The 20,260-nt window shown below is 48.4% G+C and overlaps 1 protein-coding gene across 4 annotated transcripts in view; it reads left to right on the top strand.

Annotated features, from left to right (window-relative positions):
- The window catches only part of Map3k9 (mitogen-activated protein kinase kinase kinase 9), a 76,444-nt gene that overhangs the window by 37,087 nt on the left and 19,097 nt on the right, over window positions 1-20,260 (top strand). For all 4 annotated transcript variants that reach the window (XM_042260860.2, XM_006973078.4, XM_076550980.1 and 1 more), the window contains exons 3-5: window positions 8,368-8,548; window positions 18,257-18,405; window positions 19,060-19,235. In XM_042260860.2, the coding sequence (XP_042116794.1) occupies window positions 8,368-8,548; window positions 18,257-18,405; window positions 19,060-19,235 (506 nt within the window). The remainder of the gene's footprint in view (window positions 1-8,367; window positions 8,549-18,256; window positions 18,406-19,059; window positions 19,236-20,260) is intronic.

The raw sequence follows: 20,260 nt of genomic DNA, 5'->3' as shown, positions 1-20,260 counted from the left end.
TAAAGTTCAACACTACAGAATCTCTTTAAGGCGAAACAGAAATGTAGCCAGACACAGTGGCATGCATCTGTATTCCCAGCCACCTGGGAGTCCGAGGCAGGAGGATTTCATGAGCTGAGGAATTATAGGAAAGCTAGAGAACCAAAGCATAGACATGGCTTATAATAGGCAGCAGAGGTCTCTGACTTCTTCCTGGCTGGTTAAGCGCCTTTATGAGTCTTGGTTCGATTTCTTTTTCAACACCCAGTCCTTAGCGTGGTGCCGGATTCATATGGATTTTCAGTGTACAGACCTTTTTTTTCCGAGTAAAAAAGGTTTATATCAAAACTTATTATAGAATGTGACATAATACTTTAAAAATATACAGCCGAAAGCATATGTTTCAGGTTGGTTCACTTCACAGCAGCACGGAGGGGCTCTGCAAATCTCTGCATCAGGGTCTGGTTCACTGGGATGCAGATTTTGTTTAGACATGGGGTTTTGATCCATGTCCGTCGTGGTTTGGATGTGAAACGTCCCTCGCCGGCTCATGTGTTTGCACGTAGGGTCCTTAGCTGGTGGTGGTGCTGTTCGGGGAGGCTGGGGAGCCATTTGGACATGGAGTGCAGATGGCAGGTACTGGGCTAGAGAGTTACCGCTGACTTCTGTTCCTGCCCTGGCTTGCTCTGTGCTTCCTGAGTGCTGATCCTATATGCCCCAGGCCTTGTACTCCCACTGTGATGGGCTGCATCCCCTGAGCCACGAACCAGGGTAAACCTTCTCCTCCAGAGTTGTTTCTGTCCGGCGTTCTGACAGAGCAGTGAGGAAAGTGACGGCACATGAACATTGGTCTGGAGAAACAGAGCTGTAGCCGCCACGAGCCTGACTGTTTAGTTCAGGCCTTTGAGACTGGTTTGTGGGAGCAGTGTGGAAGAGTTTGAAGCTGTAGCCTGCAGGTGCCGTATACAGAGCTTAATGGGATGTTCCGGTGGAAGTTCTGAAGACCAGAATGTAGATAGACAAGTAGACAGCAGGCCTGACTCATGATGTTCTAGAGACTACTTTTGTGGTTAGTGTTTTTGTCAACTTGATATAAGCTAGAGTCATCTTAGAAGAGGGATGTCAGTTGAGAAAATGCCTCCATCAGATTGGCCACTACTGTGGGTGGTGCCACCCTGGGGCTGGTGGTCCTGGGTTGTATAAGAAAGCAGCTTGAGCAAGACGTGAAAAGCAAGCCAGTAAGCAGCACCCCTCCATGGTCTCTGCTTCCGTTTCTGCCTCTAGGTTCCTGCCCCGACTCTCCATCAGGGCCTGTGAGCTGTAAGATGAAACAAACCCTTTCCTCCCTGCCTTGCTTTTGGCCACGGTGTTTATCACAACAATAGAAACCTAACAGGGCGGGTACAACATCTCTATTCCATCCCCAGCTCTGCCGCCTCTGGGGTATGGTCCTGGCTTGATGGTCCTAGATGGCAGCTGTCACTCTCCTCTTCCAGGCCACACAGTGTAGGCATGGATGAAGGTTAAGGGCCAAAGGCCCTCAGCCATATGCCACTCATTGGTTAACTGGCTCTCCTTGGAACAAGGAGACTGCATTATGTTGTAAGTCGCCGTGCCCTTCTGGAACTGTGTGTAAGCGGATCCTGTTACTGTGCGGGGAGAGAGAACACCCGAGGTGACCAGCGGTGGGTCACAGCTTTCAGTGACCTGTTCCTGTCATTAATCGCAGTCCTTCCATGACAGGCTGCCAGGACCGCTAGTGCCGCAGTCCATTTCTGCTTTGGTTTCAGTTTGGCTTCTCTCACTGACAGTGCTGACTCTAAGCTCCGCTTTAACCCTTACTCAGATCTCCCTCCCTCCCTCCCTCCCTCCCTCCCTCCCTCCCTCCCTCCCTCCCTCCCTCCCTCCCTCCCTCCCTCCCTCTCTCTCTCATTTGTTTGCACCTCTGGAGTTGGAGGCCTAGGGATGCCCCCATGGGTGGGAGAAGGCAGAGCTGTCGTAGAGGCTGGGCTGGGCTGCCTTCCGTTCACCTAGTTTCTGGTTAAAGCATTGGAATGAATGGGGGAACAGCTCTATGTGTCTATGGGAAGCCTGGATATTCCTCCTTCTCGTTTTCATAGGTGCATAGGTGGTAGTGGTGTATTGATGAATGTAAACTCCCTGTAAGTCTGTTCTTAGGGCTGCACACTGTAGCATGGTAGTCTGGAGCCCTGCTTGAGGACTCTGTTATGTCTGTCTGGCTTCTGCCTTTCCCGTGGACCAGCCTACTTGAATTCTAGGCTCTGTATTTGAAAGTAGGCTTGGCAATACACCCACCTTCCTGTTTGTTGAGAGCGTTAAAGATGGTGATGGGTATAAATCACTTAGTGCAGAACCTGGCGCTGCGGCCCCCCTAACCATTAGCCATGGCTATGTTTTCTCTTCTAAGTCAGTGCACACTACAGGTAGCATTGTACAGACATCTTCTAAAGTAGAAAGGACATAGTTTGAAAAGTTAGAAATCATTAGTATAGATTCTTAGGTGACTGATGGGAGGTCCCAGAACAAGTATTTGTAGCCCAGTGACCGAAGAGATTTAAAAGAAGCATTCTGTGTTGGCTTGCTTTTTTTTTTTTTTTTTAAATTCAGTCAGGACACATGTTTATCGAGTACCTTGTGGTCCACGCAGGAGAGGCCATTACAGTTCAGCTTTGCTCTAGCTGAGACCTGGAGAAAGATCATTTTTGTATTAAGTATTCCTGGCTTTGCACCCGTCTGTCCATTTTGAGTCCCTCTTGTATCCCAAGAGGGGGTGGTTCTTTAGTGTCCAAAGACTCCATTTTCTGCACCCCTCTGTAGGTCTGAATGCCCGTGGGGAAGCCCAGCTTTGCTGGCTGTGCAGGTGGAACCCGGTGAGACTCTGCTGGCAGCATACACCCCACCAGGGCCCCAGATGCTGCTGGCGTCTTGTGCCATGCTAAGGCAGCACCACACCTCTGCTGAAGCCTGGAGTCGGGGAGTCTAGGCAGTGAATCATTGCCCAGTAAGCAAGTCTGGCCTCCCTTGGCCATGCCTGAAGGGATAGAGTGGGCAGAGGGCCAGGACTGGGAGAGGCTGGGGGCCCCGGCTGTACTGTTGTGCCTGGTAGTGGTCCCTGGCCACTCTGCTGTTGGGCTCCTACCGAGTCAGGGCAGAGGGACTGCTTCGTGTTAGCAGCAGCTCTGTGGGCACCTGTAGCTCCCGGCTGTGGCTGGGGTTCTAGATCATTCGTCGTGGTCTTCCCCTGGAGGCATTGTGGTGCAGGAGTGAAATGTTTCGGATGTCACCTCGGGCACCCTAAAGGCTGCGGTGGCGAGAGCGTGGGCTTTCAGCTTTTCCTCTGATGCAGAGTCATCTTCCCTGACTCTCCCCTTAGGTTTTTCCTTCTTATCTCAAGACAGAGCTTGGCTGAGTCCCGGGAAGACTGACGAAGCTTTCAGGGAATTACAGACTTAGAGAATGTCAGGTGGAGAAATGGAGTCCTGGAGAGGATTTCACAGGCGTGGCGCTGGGACTCGACATCCTGGGTCCATGTCTGCTGCTGTTTTCTTCCTCCTGCTTGCTAAGGCTCAGGGGTAGTTCTCCTTTAGGTAAAAGAGGCATCGACACTGTGGTGTGTCTCTGTTCCTCCCTCTTTCCCTCTTCCTCTTCCTGTGGAAGACACGTGCCCATATGAAGAGAATGGCCCCGTGAGTCCTCTTGTACTCAGCCTCAACAGTTACCAACTCATAGCTCTTCTTCCTTCTGTCCTCCACTCATTCCCACCTTTTATTATTTTGAAGGGAATCACCAACACCCTGTTGATTCACATGTGAATATTTCGGTGTGTCCCTTTAAAACTTAAGGTACACCCCTTTGAACACACGCGCAGCTATGTGCTGAATCACATCAGCAAGCCAAGGATGAGCCTGACTCAGCAAAGTCCTCTAGAGACTAAAGCAGAGGCTGAAAAAGCCCTTCAGGAGGCTACAGTGCTGGAAAACAAAGAGACAGGGAGGAGACATTAGACCCGTTGTACAGAAGCAGCTGCCACCCGGGAGCGTTTGTACTTCTCTCCCCCAAAAATGAATGAGAAAATAACAAAGAACTTTTACAACTTAGGAAACCATGATGGGGAGTAAAAATATAGTTGAAGGATCGGGAGACAGAGCAACATAGCTCAGAAAGAAAGGAAGAGCAAAGAATATGGAAGAAGAAAAAAAAAGCAGGTAGATGAGGAAAGAGAAGGAGATGGGAGTGGTTTAGAGCGTGAAGGGGCTTGCCTCTAAGACCGATGACCTGAGTTTGATCATGGGAGGAGAGAACTGACCCCTGCAGCTGACCTTCAACTTGTACTTGCATGCTGTAGCATGAATGTCTCTACACACACACACACACACACAGACACGCACATGCACACATACACACACAAATAAATACAATTTTTTTTATTTCTAAGGCTGGAGAACTAGTCCATAAAACCCATTTCCAAACTAACAGATAGTGGTAGAACCTTTGGGACACGGGGCCTGGCTGTCAGAAGTAGGTCGCTAAGGGGGGAGGATTTGAAAAGATGTAGCTCCGTTTCTGGGCTGTGACATGAGGACAGGACCCACTTCCGCTCAGTCCTCTGCAGTGAGCACTGTGCCCTCCTCGCTGTGTGGACTGAGATCCTCTGAAGCAGAGAACCTGAGTACATTTTTCCTCCCTTAGGTTGATCCTGTCGGGTATCTTGGGCAGAGGGTGCCAAGTAACTGCCGTAGCCATTGCAGGCAGAATCTCCAAATTAACCCTTCTTCTGTAGCCCACACCCCACATTGCATCACTGGGGAACCCCCGACCGAGGTGTTCCTTTCTCTGACTCTGCTCTCCTCTGCATAATCATGCCCCAACACTTTGCAGCATTAACATGGGGAAGCAATAGAGAAAATGCATGGGTACATCTCAGTCAGTAACTGGCTAGGCAGGAGGGGGTTCTTGTCAAGAGCCTGGCCCTGTGTGTGCTTCCTGGAGCAGGGTATCGTGGATTCTAGAAGAGTATGAGGTTTTTATCCTCCGGGAATCAGATCCCATGGCATTCTAGAGGAAAAGATGATGGACACTTAGATGCCCCAGCAGGGAGTATTTGGACGTGTGACCTATTGAATTGTGCGCAGTTGGTTTTGGCTGCTGAGGAAGGAGTAGCATTGGGATGGCAGAGAAGATGAGTTAGTTAGTCAGCCATAAGGAAATTGAGTTAAGCCTTAAAGACGGAGTCTCTTTCTCGTCTCTGGACCACATGGCACAGATGTGGAGAACAAGGCTATGAGGTGAGAGGTGTGGATTCTGCTCCTGTCCCCGCCAACCCCTCATCAACCAGACACAACTGACCTAATCTTTTCACATCTCTTTTGACTGGATATAACAGGGAGAGTCATCCCCCTACGTCTTAGAGAGGACTAAAGGACTCCGAAAGATGATTTTAGTAAGCAGCCATGTTCAGTTACACAGCGCATGATCCCAAATGAGCAGCTGCCCTATTTACGTATATAGCAGGAATGTATTCCTATGGAGTATTATTAAGCTAGAATGTGACTAACCTTGAAAGCATTAAGTGAAGTAAGACAGATACCATACCATACATATCATTCTATCTTACGAAGTATTCACAATCAGTAAGTCAAAAGCAGATTGGTGGTTCCTCATGCCCGGGGGGGAGAGAGGAATGGGGACTGTCTGCTTCATGGTTACAGGACTTCCTTTGGGGCGATGAAAATGTCCTGGAACCAATGCAGGTGGCAGCCATGCCGCACCGTGGAGGAGTCGCACTCCACTGGATCATTGGCTGTACAGTGCTTGATTGTATGTTTCCTAGTTCATCTCAACCAAAAGTGCCCGACAGCAAGTGTGCCAGTGCTGGTGCTGGGTAGACTAGGACGTCAGATCATGGTAGCCTGCTACCGCCTGCTGAGGTAGCAGACTGGTTTCAGATTGTAGTCCCTCTGTGTTGATGAGGGTAGGACCCTAGGTCGTGGAGTCCAAAAAGGGCAAGTGTGTGAGGTCAGCTGAGTCAGTCGGAGGTGGGTGGGATGGCGGTGAGCAGGTAGAACTGACCTGTAGCTAGCTGTCCTCCTCCATGCAGACGGGCAGTCCATGGCTGAATCTCGCCCCATTAGCCTTACATCTCATTTCAGCCCTCAAACAGACGAATAGGAAGCGCCATCTCGCTCCCCGTTGTACCCTGTTCCCACCCCCCAGGGTTTGGGGTGCCTGGACCTCACTCAGTGTGTAGGAGAGGCACTCTCTCTGAGGACATTCGGTGGCTGGTGACCTCAGGAGTGGGAATGGGGCATTTCCTTAGTGTCAGTTGCCTGGCTATTTGAATGTCTGCTTTCCTGTTGTTTCTGCCTTGGAAGATTCTGGAAAGTTTTTTTTTTTTTTTTCTCTAAATATGGAGAGGAAGGATTTTTTTTTTTCTTTCCTTGTTTTGTATCTGCTCAAGCTCCTGGGTGGGGGAAGCCAGGGTGCGGAGGGATGTGTCTGGAGGAGAGAGGGTGTGGAGGAGGAGGGAAGCTTAGTCCATTAGGTCTGGGGTGGGGTTGTTTTCTTTCCAGCCTCCAGTTCTGTAGCTACTGGTAATCCCACCATACTGCTGCTGTTCTGAGCAGCACGTAGGACTTGGAGCTCTTTGGCCCCTGTCCCTTCAAGACGTGACAGTCCAGCGGGCGGAGTAGGGGTGGAGAAGAGGGGTGTGGTGTGGCTGTGTCTTGAAGCACCCCTTTCCATCCTTAAAGTTGACCCAGGTACTGCCATCCTGGGCTCTGTTCTTTAGCTGTGGAGGGGTCTTTGCTGTGGGGGTCTGCAGTGTGAGTGAGGCGTCTCGGTACAGCCTACTTCAGAGGCCCATGGAGCATAGTGAGAAACTTCTAGGTCAGCTTGGCACTCTGGGCTGAGAGTTAACTTGTTTTTACTGTTTCCCCAGGCCCAGCTGAATCCCTTTTAAAAATGTAGTTGCTACACTGTCTCCAGCAGGCTTCTTCCTCACAGGGTGAAGAGGGAACCTTTCTTCTTGCTCTGAACTCCCACAGACACAGATTCAGGCAAGGCTGAGTCTGGCTAAAGAGCTTTGTTTGCTCACCCAAAGCTTTTGAGCCATCCCACTTAGGACAAGGAGGTTTGTCCTGCACTTATCCAGACAGCTCCCTGGTCCCCCACTTGGCAGAGTGTACAGTGTGGCACCTTAGTCAGCTACGTTTGGGGTGATTTTTAGCTACATTGTCTCCCACCGGGTTACATTTATGGCTGGGACCACCATATGGGTGAGGCGGCTTCTTCAGCTGCCTCCCTAGGAGAGCCAGACTGCCTCCCACACTGCAGCGCTTTGGAGTCCTCCCTGCACCAGCTCCTCTTTCTTGAGCGTGCTCACTGAGGATATCATGAGTGTGCACACATGTATGTGTGTGCCTCTGACCCTCCCCAGCTCCTCAGCCATTTCGCACTTGGTTGTGGGGGGCCCTCCCTGGATTATGACAAAATCTCCAAGGCCCAAATAGGCAGACTTTAAGAGTGTCGGGGGTGTTCAACCCACAGCATATGGGCTTCATGTGTCTAAGGTAGCTATACGTGTGGCCCAATACAAAATGGTAAACTTATTTAAAACACGCATTTTGGGGGGTGGGTGGGGATGGTTTTTTTTTTTTGCCAGATAGATAGATAGATAGATAGATAGATAGATAGATAGATAGATAGATAATTTGTAACTCAGTTGTATGGTTCCCGAACGTGAACTTTGTAGATGATATTAGTGTCGCCGTGTCAGAAGGTGGGTGGGATATACTTGTAAGGGGGTCACAGAAACTGTCTATACGCTGTATCTGAAACTTTGAAAGTCCAACATGCGTCTCCAGTCCCTGGGACCTGTGAGGGGGTATAACCCAGGTGGCTGCCCCTCAGAAGAGTCCGTGTGACTCACAGCTCTTCTGTCAGTCACTGCGGCAGGAGAGCAGCCTCTCAAATCAGGCTGCCTGGGATCCAGCCCTGAACTGTGACACAAACATGGCAATACGGGCTGAGGACCCCTAATCCTGATCCTGTATGTGTAGGACCAGAAGAGTTTCAGAATTTGGGGTCCTTTTGGATTTGGAAGCACCTTTAAAAACTCCCTCTAAATAGTTTTTTTGGGTAAGGGATGTTCGGCCTGGAATGCCTGCCTTGTGAGGGCATTGTGGGCACTTGAGATGATGCCAACAGAAATACACGGTGTGGAAGGAGCGTGTTGTGGGTGGATGTAAAATGGCGGCTCTGCCGTCTGTGCACGATGGCAGAGCAGAGCCTGCAGGAGGTGGCAGGGGGATGGCGGAGACCCTGTGATTAGTGCTTATCTGCCTTCTTCTGTGTTGCTCTCTTCATCAGTCCTGATCCTGCAGAAAGTGGAGAATGGAGACCTGAGTAACAAGATTCTGAAGATCACCGACTTTGGGCTGGCCCGGGAATGGCACCGGACCACCAAGATGAGCGCGGCGGGGACGTACGCTTGGATGGCACCCGAAGTCATCCGTGCCTCCATGTTTTCCAAAGGCAGTGATGTGTGGAGGTAAGATCCAGAGCTGCCGCCTCCGAGCTCCCGACAGGTCTGTTTTGCCTGCACATTTCAGAACTTGTGATTGAGGTTGAATCGGCCCACGGCACCCCAAGTATGTCTGGGTGACCTCTCGAAAAATCTGTACTGATTTCTGTGTTGCTGAGGGATGCTGTGGCAATCAATTGCTTCGTCTCTGAAGGCACTTTCTGCGGTAGATGGCTCCTCAGGAGGGGTCAGCAGATTCCAGGGGCACCGTGTACTTCAGTCTCCGACCTGTCGGGTGGGCAGTAGCTTGGCTCAGCCACATTGCTGGGCTTCAGAGGCTGCTACTGCTGGGCTCAGGGTGAACTTAACCCGGTGTCCTCCCTGTAAGCTCCTGAGCCAATGGATACTCTTTGTGCTGTCTTTCTCGATAACTTGGAAATTCTCCTCTCCAGTTATCTAGTTATTCCTCTACTCAGGACTCTGTATGTTGGACGTTCATCTAGAAATGAGAATAGATGGGTCCCCAGCAGGCCCTAAGAGCTGTGGAGTGACAGGTTAGACGTGGCCAGCCGTCTCTACTAGCAAGTGTCAGTCTAAGAGGTCACAAGGACATAGATTTAAAAAAAAAACAATCATGTTGCCTTTGAGAGAGGATGAGCTGCCATAGGATAGACGTTGTCCTGTCTGAAAGACAGTAGTGACACCTTCACCTGTACAAGAAAAGACCGGGTTATCAGTGCACCTCAGCCTAGGACAGGTGCTTCCTATCATGTGACAGAGTAAGCACGTGTGTGTTTGTGTGTGTGTGTGTGTGTGTGTGTGTGTTTATGTTTCCATACATGTATATTCCCTTTAAAGTGACTTCCTTGAGATATTATTCGTATATCATAAAGCACACCCTTTAAAGTATGTAGGTCAGTACTTGTTAGCATTTATAAAGCTCGCTTCAGGACTGGGATGTAGCTCAGCAGGTAGAGTAGTGTGCACAGGACCCTGGATTTCCATCCTCAGCACCAGAGAACTGGGTGTGGTGTGGGTATGTGATCCCAGTACTCTAGAGGTGGAGGCAGGAGGATCAGAGGTTCAGCCATTCGAGGGCAGCCTGGGATAGGCAAGACCTTGTCTCATTAAAAAAAAAAAAAAAAAAAAATCAGAAACAAAGACCCAACAAAACCTAAACAAGCTTAAGTACATGAGTAAATTGAGCGTCGTCCACCACTGTTACCTGCTTCCTACACTGCTGTAACACGTTTCCACACACCAGATGATTTCAAGCCACGGAGATTTGCTCTTTCATAGCTCTGGAGACCAAAAGTGTGGAACAGGTACAGCAGGGCCCTGTCCTAAAGATCCTAGAGGAGACCCCAGTCCACTTGTGGACTCTAAGTTCTAGAACATCAACAGATATCGTTCAGGCCATCATCTAACCCACTGCGATCGCTGTTTCCAGAAGAGGAGGCATGAGAAACCCCATCTGACCTATTTGCTGTCTCCAGGTTAGACCCCCATGGCCATTTCACATCAGTGCACTCTCACAATCCGTGTTCCTCCGCCACTCACTTCTCACATTTAACCTGCTCACAAGTCCATCCATGTGGTAGCTTCATTAGAAATGCATCCCTTTTTTGGCTTTTTAGTATTCCAGGATACAGGCAGGACATGTTTGCTCACTTGCCCATTCATTACGTGATAGTGATTTTTCTCTTTGGGGATGTTATGAATAAGACTACTGTGGACATGGACGCATGAATTCTTTTGTGACTGTGTGTTTTCTGCTCACGTGGGCTTGTGCCCTCATGCAGTTAAGTAGATGTGAAACTTTTTGAGGGCCTAACAAATCGTTTTGTCCACAGATGCTCCGTTGAAATCACAGGGGTCCATTCCACCAACTTCTCTTCTTCCATCTGTCACTTGGTGCAGCTGTTTGAGTTGTACCTAGTCTGTGAGGAAGTGTTTCACTGGGTTGTTTGTTTGTTTGTTTGTCTTTCGAGACTGGGTTTCTCTGTGTAGTTTTGGTGCCTGTCCTGGAACTCACTCTGTAGCCCAGGCTGGCCTTGAACTCACAGAGATCCGCCTGGCTCTGCCTCCTGAGTGCTGGGATTAAAGGCGTGCGCCAGCGTGCGCCACCACTGCCCGCTGCCTGGTTTCACTGCATTTTCAATTTGCATTTCCTGAATGACTGTTGAAGTTGAGTCTCTCATGTGTTCATTGAGCATTGTGTATCTTCTCAGGACACCTCTCTGTCCAACTCTTTTGCCAATTAAAAACTGGCTTATCTTTTGTTATTTTTTGAGTTTTAAAATATTTTTATTATTGCATGTATTTTAATACATGATTTAAAATTTTTTTTCCACTCTGTGTTTTTTTGGATAATTCTCAGTAGTGTACTTTGAAACCCAAGGGGTTCTTAGTTTTCTCTTCTCGCCTGACATTTGATGTCAGCCTAAGAAAGCATTGCCTCGGCCAGGCCTGTGAAGATTCTTAGCTCTGTTTCCTTCTAAGGATTTTATAATCTTGGTTCTCACCCTGGGGTTTCTGATCCATGTTGACTTGATTTTCATGTGGTGTGAGGTGGAGGCCAAGCTTTATATTTTCGAATCTGTTCACTTGTGTCGGGACCACGCATTGAAGAGACTGTTCCCTTCCCGTGGAAACACTCTGTCATCTCTGCCACAAACATCGCACGAGACATGGGAGGCTTGTTCCTGGGCTCTCAGTTCTCTGTTAGCATGTCTGTGTCTGCGGGTAAGCCAGTATCACTGTGTTAATCCTGACTAACGCGCGGCTTTGTAGTAAGTTCTGAAGTTAGCAATGACAGTCCTCCAATTCTGCCTTGTAATCCTTTATCTTAGCATCGTTTTGTTAATTTTGCAAAATAAGCAACTGGGATTCTTTATTATTATTATTATTGTAAAGACTGGCCTCGTATAGCACCTGCTGGCTTCAGATTAGGTAAATAGGCAAAGATGCTCTTGAATTCCAGATCCTTCTGCTTTTGTGTCCCCAAGCACTGGGATTACAGGTGCCATCGCCTTAACGGACGCCTAGGATTTTCAGAGGAATTGTGTTTAACCTGTGAATTATTTGGAAGACTATGGACATCATTGAGATAGTGTTTTTCAACCCATAAATGTGAGATGTTCTCATTCATTTAATTTCTTTCAGAGTTTTTTTGTACTCTGTGTATCCATTCTCATCTTGCTGTATGTTCGTTACAGAGTGAAGTACCTACTTGGGAGTAAGTTTCCTCCTTGTCAAATGTTTGACCTGATAGTTCACTGCTACAGATCTCTAAAAACAGCAGTCCCATTGCGGCTTAACACGCACAGTGTCTCTTCACACACTGGTGAGACTGATACTAATTAGGCCCCGTTGGTGTATTAACTAACCTGGTGTGACAAGGAGACCCATCGATATGGAAGCATCCATAAGAGAAGTGTATTTCTGCTTCAAGGAGTGGTCCAGGCAGCCCAGGTTGGCAGGACAGCTGTGCCCTGCGAGACCCAGGTCCTCCGGGTTCCCTTCCTGTCTTTGTCCCAGTGGTTTAATCTGAGCTGCAGTTACTTCTGTGTCATAGTCTGCAGGAAAGGAGGCCAAGCTTATCCATGGCCAGAAGCTTGTCTTTGATGTGAAGACAGTCTGCATGGTGTACACGGCTCCCCCGTCCCGTCCCATTACCTGCTCTCACGTGTACACAGCTCCCCTGTCCTGTTCCATTACCTGCTCTCACGTGTACACAGCTCCCGTGTCCTGTCCCATTACCTGCGCTCACGTGTACACAGCTCCCCTGTCCTGTCCCATTACCTGCTCTCACGTGTACACAGCTCCCCTGTCCTGTCCCATTACCTGCTCTCACGTGTACACAGCTCCCCTGTCCTGTCCCCTTGCCTGCTCTCACGTGTACATAGCTCCCCATCCCATTACCTGTTCTCACGTGTACACGGCTCCCTGTCCTGTCCCATTACCTGCACTCACTCGGCTCTGAAGACACCAAATGCAGCTTTGGCTACTGTGTGTCCAGCTAAAGCTCTCTCGGGAATAGGGACCCCTGAGTCACAGCTACTGGGCATGCTCTCCTTCCCTTCCCTCTCCTTACAGGATAACGTGTGTATTCTCCTGCCTCGCTTCTCTCAGGTTTTGTTCTTTACTCAGTTGCTGCTGCTGCTGGGATATGGACAGACTCACCCAGTTCCATGCCTGTTCTTGGCGGGAAGGGAGTGTGAGCACCTGGTTTAGGGTCTTAGAGTGACAGAAGTGGCAGTCAGGAAAGGACAGGGCTACCGAGGGGCTTGTTTGTCTTCCATGGGGGAAGACTCTTTCAGCTTTTACCCAAATACCCTGTTAACAAGTCTGAGATGTGGGTCTTGTCCCTAAAATCACTGCTGGTGAAAGCCAGTTGAAGAGGCTCTAGTGAGAGGCATCCTAACAGGACAGGCTGAGTGGTGAGCTTCAGATCATCGGAAAACATCTTTGGGGAAAATAACTTGAATATTGTCACACGGTCCACCAGTATCTTAGCTGGGGTTTCTGTTGCTGCAATGAAACAGAAAGCAACTTGGAGATGAGAGGGTTTATTTACTGTACACTTCCACATCACTGTTCATCATAGAAGGAAGTCAGGACAGGAACTCAAACAGGACAGGAACCTGGAGGCAAGAGCTGAGGCAGAGGCCATGGAGGAGTGCTGCTTACTAGCATGCTCTTCATGGCTTGCTCAGCCTGCTTTCTTAGAGAACCCAGGACCACCCGCCCAGGGATGGCACCACCCACAGTGGGCTGGGCCCTCCCCCATCAGTCACTAATTAAGAAATTTCCCTAAAGGCTTACCCTACAGCCTGATCTTCTGGAGGCGTTTTCTCAGTTGAGGCTCCCTCCTCTTTGATGACTCTAGCTGGTGTCAAGTTGACATAAAACTAGCCAGCACAGCCAATGACTGTAGCTTAGATTGTCCTCAGGGAGGCTGGAGAAATGGTTCAGTGGTTAAGAGTGCATACTGGCCAGGTGGAGGTGGCGCATGCCTTTAGTCCCAGCATTTACTTGGGAGGCAGAGGCAGACAGAGCTCTGTGAGTTTGAGGCCAGCCTAGTCTACAGAGCTAGTTCGAGGACAGCCAAGGTTATACAGAGAAACCTTGTCTTGAAAAACTAACAACAACAACAACAACAAAGAGTGCATACTGCTCTTACAGAGGATCCAAGCTTAGTTTGCAGCATCCACGTTGGGCAACTTAAAACTGCCTGTAACTAACTGGAGAGGATCCAATACTCCCCTGGACTCTGGAGACACCTGTACTCACAAGTACACATTTCCTCCCCCTATAATTAAAAAAATTAAGTAAATTTTCTTAATAATAAAATTGCTCCTAGGACATATAAGCCCTTGTTCCAGTCTGGTGGATGACTGCAGCTTGAAAACCCAATATGCCTGCTTCTTTTCAGCATTCCTAGCTCCTGTGCTGTGGAATTTTCTTGAAGACACTGTTTACTGCCTCCTTTATGTGGGCGCTCCCCGCTCCACTCAAGCATACTCTGGATGGCTCTAAAAGATCTCTCGTGTTTACCAGAGGAAAATACCTGTCCATTGCTATTCACACAGCAACACTTATGTACTGGAAACACATCACCAACTGTGTACTCTTGCTCCAGTGTTTTGGGCAGCCTCTGCCAGAATGATTGGCTGGCCCACCGTGGCTCAGACCCAACAGGGCTCCCTGCGAGGGCGGACACACGTCTAGGAACTTGTAGAAAGCTGATTCTAAACTGACTTGTGATTCTTTTACTCCTGCAAGTGCCACGTATTTAATTTTTACGGTGCGCCATGCTCGGGTCTCCGTCCTCATCCTCCCTCTCCTCAACTCTTATGCCTCCAGGGAGAGCAGATCACAGACAACCAACAGCCCAGCAGGGTAGTGCTTCCCTCGCTGATGCTGCAGGGGGTAGAGCCCTGGCTCCTCCCTCTTACAGGTGGCCTGAGACTTCTTCATTGGCTACCTACATAGGCCTGGTGGGAAACCACCAGAGAAGGGATACCAGGACACAAACCAGGCATACTTCGGTCTTTGAAACACACTGTACTTAGGGCTCAGACACTAATCATCTTTGCTTGGTAAAAGCTTCCAAGTGTGACTACAGTCTAGGTCAGTCACAGTCCAGGTTTGGCAGAAGTATAGTTTTTCTTTATTCCCACCCTGTCCTCCCGTTCCTCCTTCGTTCCCTCGCTCCCTGCTGGGGGTGGAAGCTGTGGTCTGTATATACTAGACAAATACTCCATCACCAAACCACATCCTCAACTCTGATAGCGTAATTCTTGATGGTGTTCAGGGGTTATGGCAGCACACCCACCGTGCATGCACACCTGCCTCATATCCATACCACACTCATATGTCCTTTTTTTTGAGAACTTCGTACGTGAGTACCATAGTTACATCATTTTCACCCTTCCCTCTCCCTTTTCAGCTCCTCCCATGTCCCTTCTACTCCCTCTCAAATTTATAACTCTGTTTAAATTATTACTGTTTTATACACACACAACCTACTGAGTCCATTTAATGTTGCTTATATATACATGTTTTTAGGGCTGACGACTTGGGATTGGAAACTGTCTGGGGGCTTGTCCCTGAAGAAAACCAATTCTCCCTCATTCAGCAGACATTGATTGACTCTAGCTCTTCATCTAGGAGTGAGAGTTTCCCATCCACTTGGGCACGTCAACTAGTGTCATTATGCAAGTCCTATTCAGGCAATCATATTGTTTTGCAGGATTTCGCGGTTGTAGCTGCCCTGCTTGTGTCTAGGACACACTATCCAGCATCAGGTGTCCCAGGACTCTGACTCTTAGACTTTTTCTGCTTCCTTTTTCACAATGTTCCTAGTCTCGGGTGTAGGGGTTGTACTAGAGATGGACCACTTGGACACCCCATAGTCACTTACTCTGCGTTTTGACCAGATGTCTGTAATAGTCTCCATCTATTGCAAAAAGAAGATTCTTTGATGAGAGCTACTGTTATCCGTCTGTAGACACCTATTATACCAAGTCAGAGGCCCCGAGCATTCGAGGATTCAAAGCTATTAACATTGACCCCACTCTTCAGGAATCATAGAAAGGCAAACAACTGCATGGCAGTTAAAACATAGGATACCATGGTAGGCTGTTCTCATCAGCTGCCTACTAAAATCTAACTCCGGTGGAGAGACAAGACAAGCCTTACAACTGCCCATTCCCTGTCAAGATTCGTAACGAAAGTGACAGTATCTAGACGTCTTAACAGAGTAAAGCCAGGATGGCTGGACCACCCCAGGGGGCCACTTGTAGGCCCCCAGACTCAGTGCCTTGGTGCATTGTTTGGAGTTGTGCTAGATAATCTGGAGTGTTTTTGAGCAAACTGTGCTCGGTCATCTTTATGTGCTGACCCTTAAAGCTCTGACTTCCTCTGTCATTTAGCAGTCAGGAATTAGCTAAAGGTTATTTGCTTTTCCCACTGTGGTCTGGTTTAGGGTTTCCTCTTTGTGCCCTGGTAAGCCTGTTGTGGCTTATCTCTATATCCTGTCCTCATTTTGTTTTTTCTGTACCTCTCACTAATTTCTCTGTGGAAGACCTATGTCTTTTACCCTCGTTTCCAGTGTCTGGAGCTGGGCATCTATATATACCACTAAACCGATCTAAGATTTCACTTTCTTCGATTGCCAAGTAGTGCTCATACTTGCCTACATCCTTGCAAGGATTCAGAATGATGTTGTAAAATGCCATACTCCCTGTACATTCAGGGTATCAGGGAAGGTGCCAGGCATGGTGGCACACGCCTTTAGTACCAGCACTCCAGGAGGCAGAGGCAGGCAGATCTCAGAGTTCGAGGCCCGCCTGGTCTACAGAATGAGTTCCAGGAAAATCCAGGGCTACACAGAGAAAACAAACAAAGAAGCAAAAAATAAACAAACCAAAAATGAAGTGATAGGTTTGGCAGAGGGGCACAGTGTCAGAGTGCCTGCCTAGCATGTGCAAAACTGTAGATTCAGTCTCCAGCATTGCATGAAAATATGAAGGAAAACAAGAGTCTAGTGTGCGGGCGCACACCTGTAATCCTAGCACTCAGAAGACTGGAGCAGGTTAGGAAGTTTGAAACAGCCTGGGCTACATAGCAAGGCCCTTTAAAACAGCAAGGTATACTGATACATACAGGGTTGCTGATTATCATCATCATCATCATTTTGCCTTTACAAAAATTTTTTAATTAGATTTATTTATTTTATTTCATATGTGTGAGTGTTTTGCATGTATTTATTTATTTTTTAAAGATTTACTTTATTATGGGGGTGGGAGGGTGCACATTACCCAGAATATGGTGCTAGATACCCTGGAACTGGAGTTACAGATGGTGATGAGCTGACATGTGGGTGCTGGGAATCAAACCAGGATCCTCTGCAAGAACAGCCAGTGTGCTTAGCCACTGAACCATCTCCCCAGCCCTGTTTTGTTTGTATTTATATGTGTGTACTGTGTGCATGCCCAGTGCCCATGGAGATGAGAAGGGGGTGTCGGGTCCCTTGGAACTGGAGTTACAGATGGTCATTGGCCACCATGTGGGTGCTGGAACTGATTCTGGGTTCTATTCAAGAGTAGCAAGTGCTCTTAACCACTAAGAAACCCCTCCAGATCCATCATCATCATCATCATCATCATTTAATTAGGACAGCCTTTGTTGCAGCTGCACACTGCTGAGGAGTGTTACGATAAATTTGAGGTCTGTGTGGCAGGTACAAGCAGAGCCTGCTTTCTGGGTGCTCACAGACTTACGTTGTCCTGTCCTGCTGTGTAGTTTTGCGTGGCTTTGGTTGTGGCTCTATAGACTAATTCTTCCATTATGCCTTGTGCTCCACATTTCCTGACTCATCAGCGATAAAGACATGCTTCTGTGGACTTGCTAGGTTGGGAGACACTGAGTTCTCACAGCTAGTGTGCTGTTCTACCCTGCTGACACAGTCTACCCTGTGGAACTTTACTCACAGAGCTAGACAGAAGCTTCTATGAAGGTCCTGTTTGCACCGATCTGGAGTCGGGAATGTGTATTAACCTAGCAGACATTTAAAGAAATCTTTTGCAGGAGCAAAATCCATGTTAAATAAATGCTCATTGGTTTTCTAAAAAAATAAATAAATAAAATAAAAATGTATCTGTGACAAAAGTTGTCTTAAAAATAGAAAGATTCTGTTTGGGAGAGTCTCTTCTACGGGCATATTTCATTAACACTAACAGAATCCATCATGGTGGTGCACGCCTGTAATCCTAGCCCTCAGGAGGCTGAGACAGGAGGATTAGGAGTTCCAGGCCAAGGCTAAGCTGCACAGTAAGACCTTGTTCTGAAACAATAAAACTGCTGTAGCCATTGAGTACTTATTTAAGCTCTTAAAGACTCATTTGATTTTCCGGCAACTGTGAGTCTAATAGTGTTATTTGCTCTCTCCAGAGGAGGGATTACAGGCTCAGAGCAATGGAGTGATTTGCCCATGGATTTGTGGGTAGGGGATGATGGACCAACACTTTAAACCAGATGTACCTCGCTCCAGAGTCTCTGCTTTTCGCTAGTAGGCTTTGTGGCTTCCCTTTATGTTAGTGTGTGTATTCCACTAGTCTTCTATGGGTTGAGGGTGATGTGGGAATGCCTGGATAAACCTCGGTAGCTGTTTTGATGAGGTCGTAGCTGTTGTTTCTTATGTAGTTTCTACCTTGTTCCTCTCCCCAGCTACGGAGTGCTGCTTTGGGAGCTGCTGACTGGTGAGGTCCCCTTCCGCGGCATTGATGGCTTAGCAGTGGCCTATGGAGTGGCCATGAACAAGCTCGCCCTTCCTATTCCTTCTACATGTCCAGAGCCTTTTGCCAAACTCATGGAAGGTAAGGAACTCCTGGCCCGAGGAGAGCTGGTGGCTGTGTGCCCTTACACAGCACTCAGGTGACATTTCCTCATGTCACGAGGTCTGCTGCAGAAAGAGGAGATGATGGAGTATTAGCCACCCAGGGCAAGAGTCGGGAGAGCTGTTTCTAGACAGTGGCCACACCCTGCCAAAGCAGGTTCCTTTCTGCAGTGACTGGAGCAATTAGTAACTAAAACCTGCTATCTTGCATTCCAGTATCTCCTTATGTAATACAAAATAAGCTACAGTGGCATTTATTCCCAGACCTGAGTATCTTGTGTGTGGAACTGAAGGTCATCAGGGAAGAAAGGGACTCTCAAATCACTGAGTTGGAAACAGAACTTGTGAGACAGGCAAAGCTAAGCCAAGTGAGGAGGGAAAGGGCCTACTGTGTTGGTGGCCGCGCAGCGACTGGGTAGAATGCACTCTTCTGACTCACCCTGATGCTTTTCTCGGGGATGGCAGCTTGTGTATGTGTGGGAAACGGGGTCATAGTCACCCCTGGTGCACTTGTGCGTGGTAAGCTGGCAGCGATGTCAGGCGCCAGGAGCTTTGTACTCACTTCCCTTGCACTGACTCAGCAAGAGCGTACAGGACAGCGCAACTGACTTCCACTTTCCCCTCTTCCATCCAGACTGCTGGAACCCCGACCCCCACTCACGGCCATCTTTCACGAGTATCCTGGACCAGCTCACCACCATAGAAGAGTCTGGTTTCTTTGAGATGCCCAAGGACTCCTTCCACTGCCTGCAGGATGACTGGAAACATGAGATTCAGGAAATGTTTGACCAACTCAGGGCCAAAGAAAAGGTAGAGAAGAGGGAAAGGCATGTCTTGTCTTAGCAGAACTGCTTCCCTGGGGTTCTGGACTCAGTGTGCCCGGCCACCGACGCCAGTGCCTTCCTCCTTGGGGTCGGCTTGACTGTCCACAGCACAAGAGCGGCTGTGGGCAGCTGCCAGCAAGTGTTTCCTCCTGCTACCTTAAAATGGACAGTTTTGGAAGGGTGTCCAGGTTCCACTGGGCCCTTCTAGAGGGAGGACGGTTCCATGAAGGAGAGCGAGCAGAGCATCTTGTGTTGTCTTTTGGAGTCAGTCAGAAACAGGATAGGAATTTTTCCCGTTTTTATGGAAAAGGTTCCAAACTGAAATCATCTGGGGGACTTTGGCACCACTTGGCTTGCTGGAGTCTGATTCTGGGTTTGGTGGCCATTCCTCCAGTGGCCCCTCTGTTTTTTTCTGTGGTCTGATCCTAGCAGTCAGTGTCCACACGGGGGTTTTTGTGCAATTGTATGCCCTGTGCCGTCTGGGTAGGGCTAAATCCAGAGGTCTGAGAAGTCTTGGCTAACTTCCTTTTGTCTCCTCACTCTGTGCTATAGAACTGTGGGGGAGTTAATAGTTGTGTGATAGCCAAGCATGTTGGCACAGGCCTGGAATCTCAGCCCTCAGGAGGCTGAGGAAGGAGGGTTGTAGGTTTGAGACCAAACTGGAGTACATCATAAGTTCTAGACCAACCAGGGCTATAAAGTGATTTCAAGCCTGGGCTATAGAGTAAACTCTGTCTCGGAGATTAAATGAATGAATAAATAGAAATGTGATTAATAATCTAATTTTGTTTCTCACTTTGTTTTCACTTGAAAAGTCTCACGAGACCTCTTTGTCCTGCTGGTGTGGTAGTATGTGGAGCAGGTGCGATTGTTTCCATCTCACAGCCTTCGTGGAGCTAGTGAATGAGGAAGTGGGTCCTTGAATCTGGGCCATCTGACTCCTAAGCCCTGTGTTCTTTGCAAAACCATTGTTATACCCCGACACAAATAATTTAAAAGTAGCTTCTGGAT

The sequence above is a fragment of the Peromyscus maniculatus genome, chromosome 14, assembly GCF_049852395.1.
Source record: "Peromyscus maniculatus bairdii isolate BWxNUB_F1_BW_parent chromosome 14, HU_Pman_BW_mat_3.1, whole genome shotgun sequence".
In the NCBI taxonomy this organism is placed as follows: domain Eukaryota; kingdom Metazoa; phylum Chordata; class Mammalia; order Rodentia; family Cricetidae; genus Peromyscus; species Peromyscus maniculatus.
Note: the sequence above shows the minus strand (reverse complement) of the source record. Positions and strands in the feature narration are given on the sequence as shown.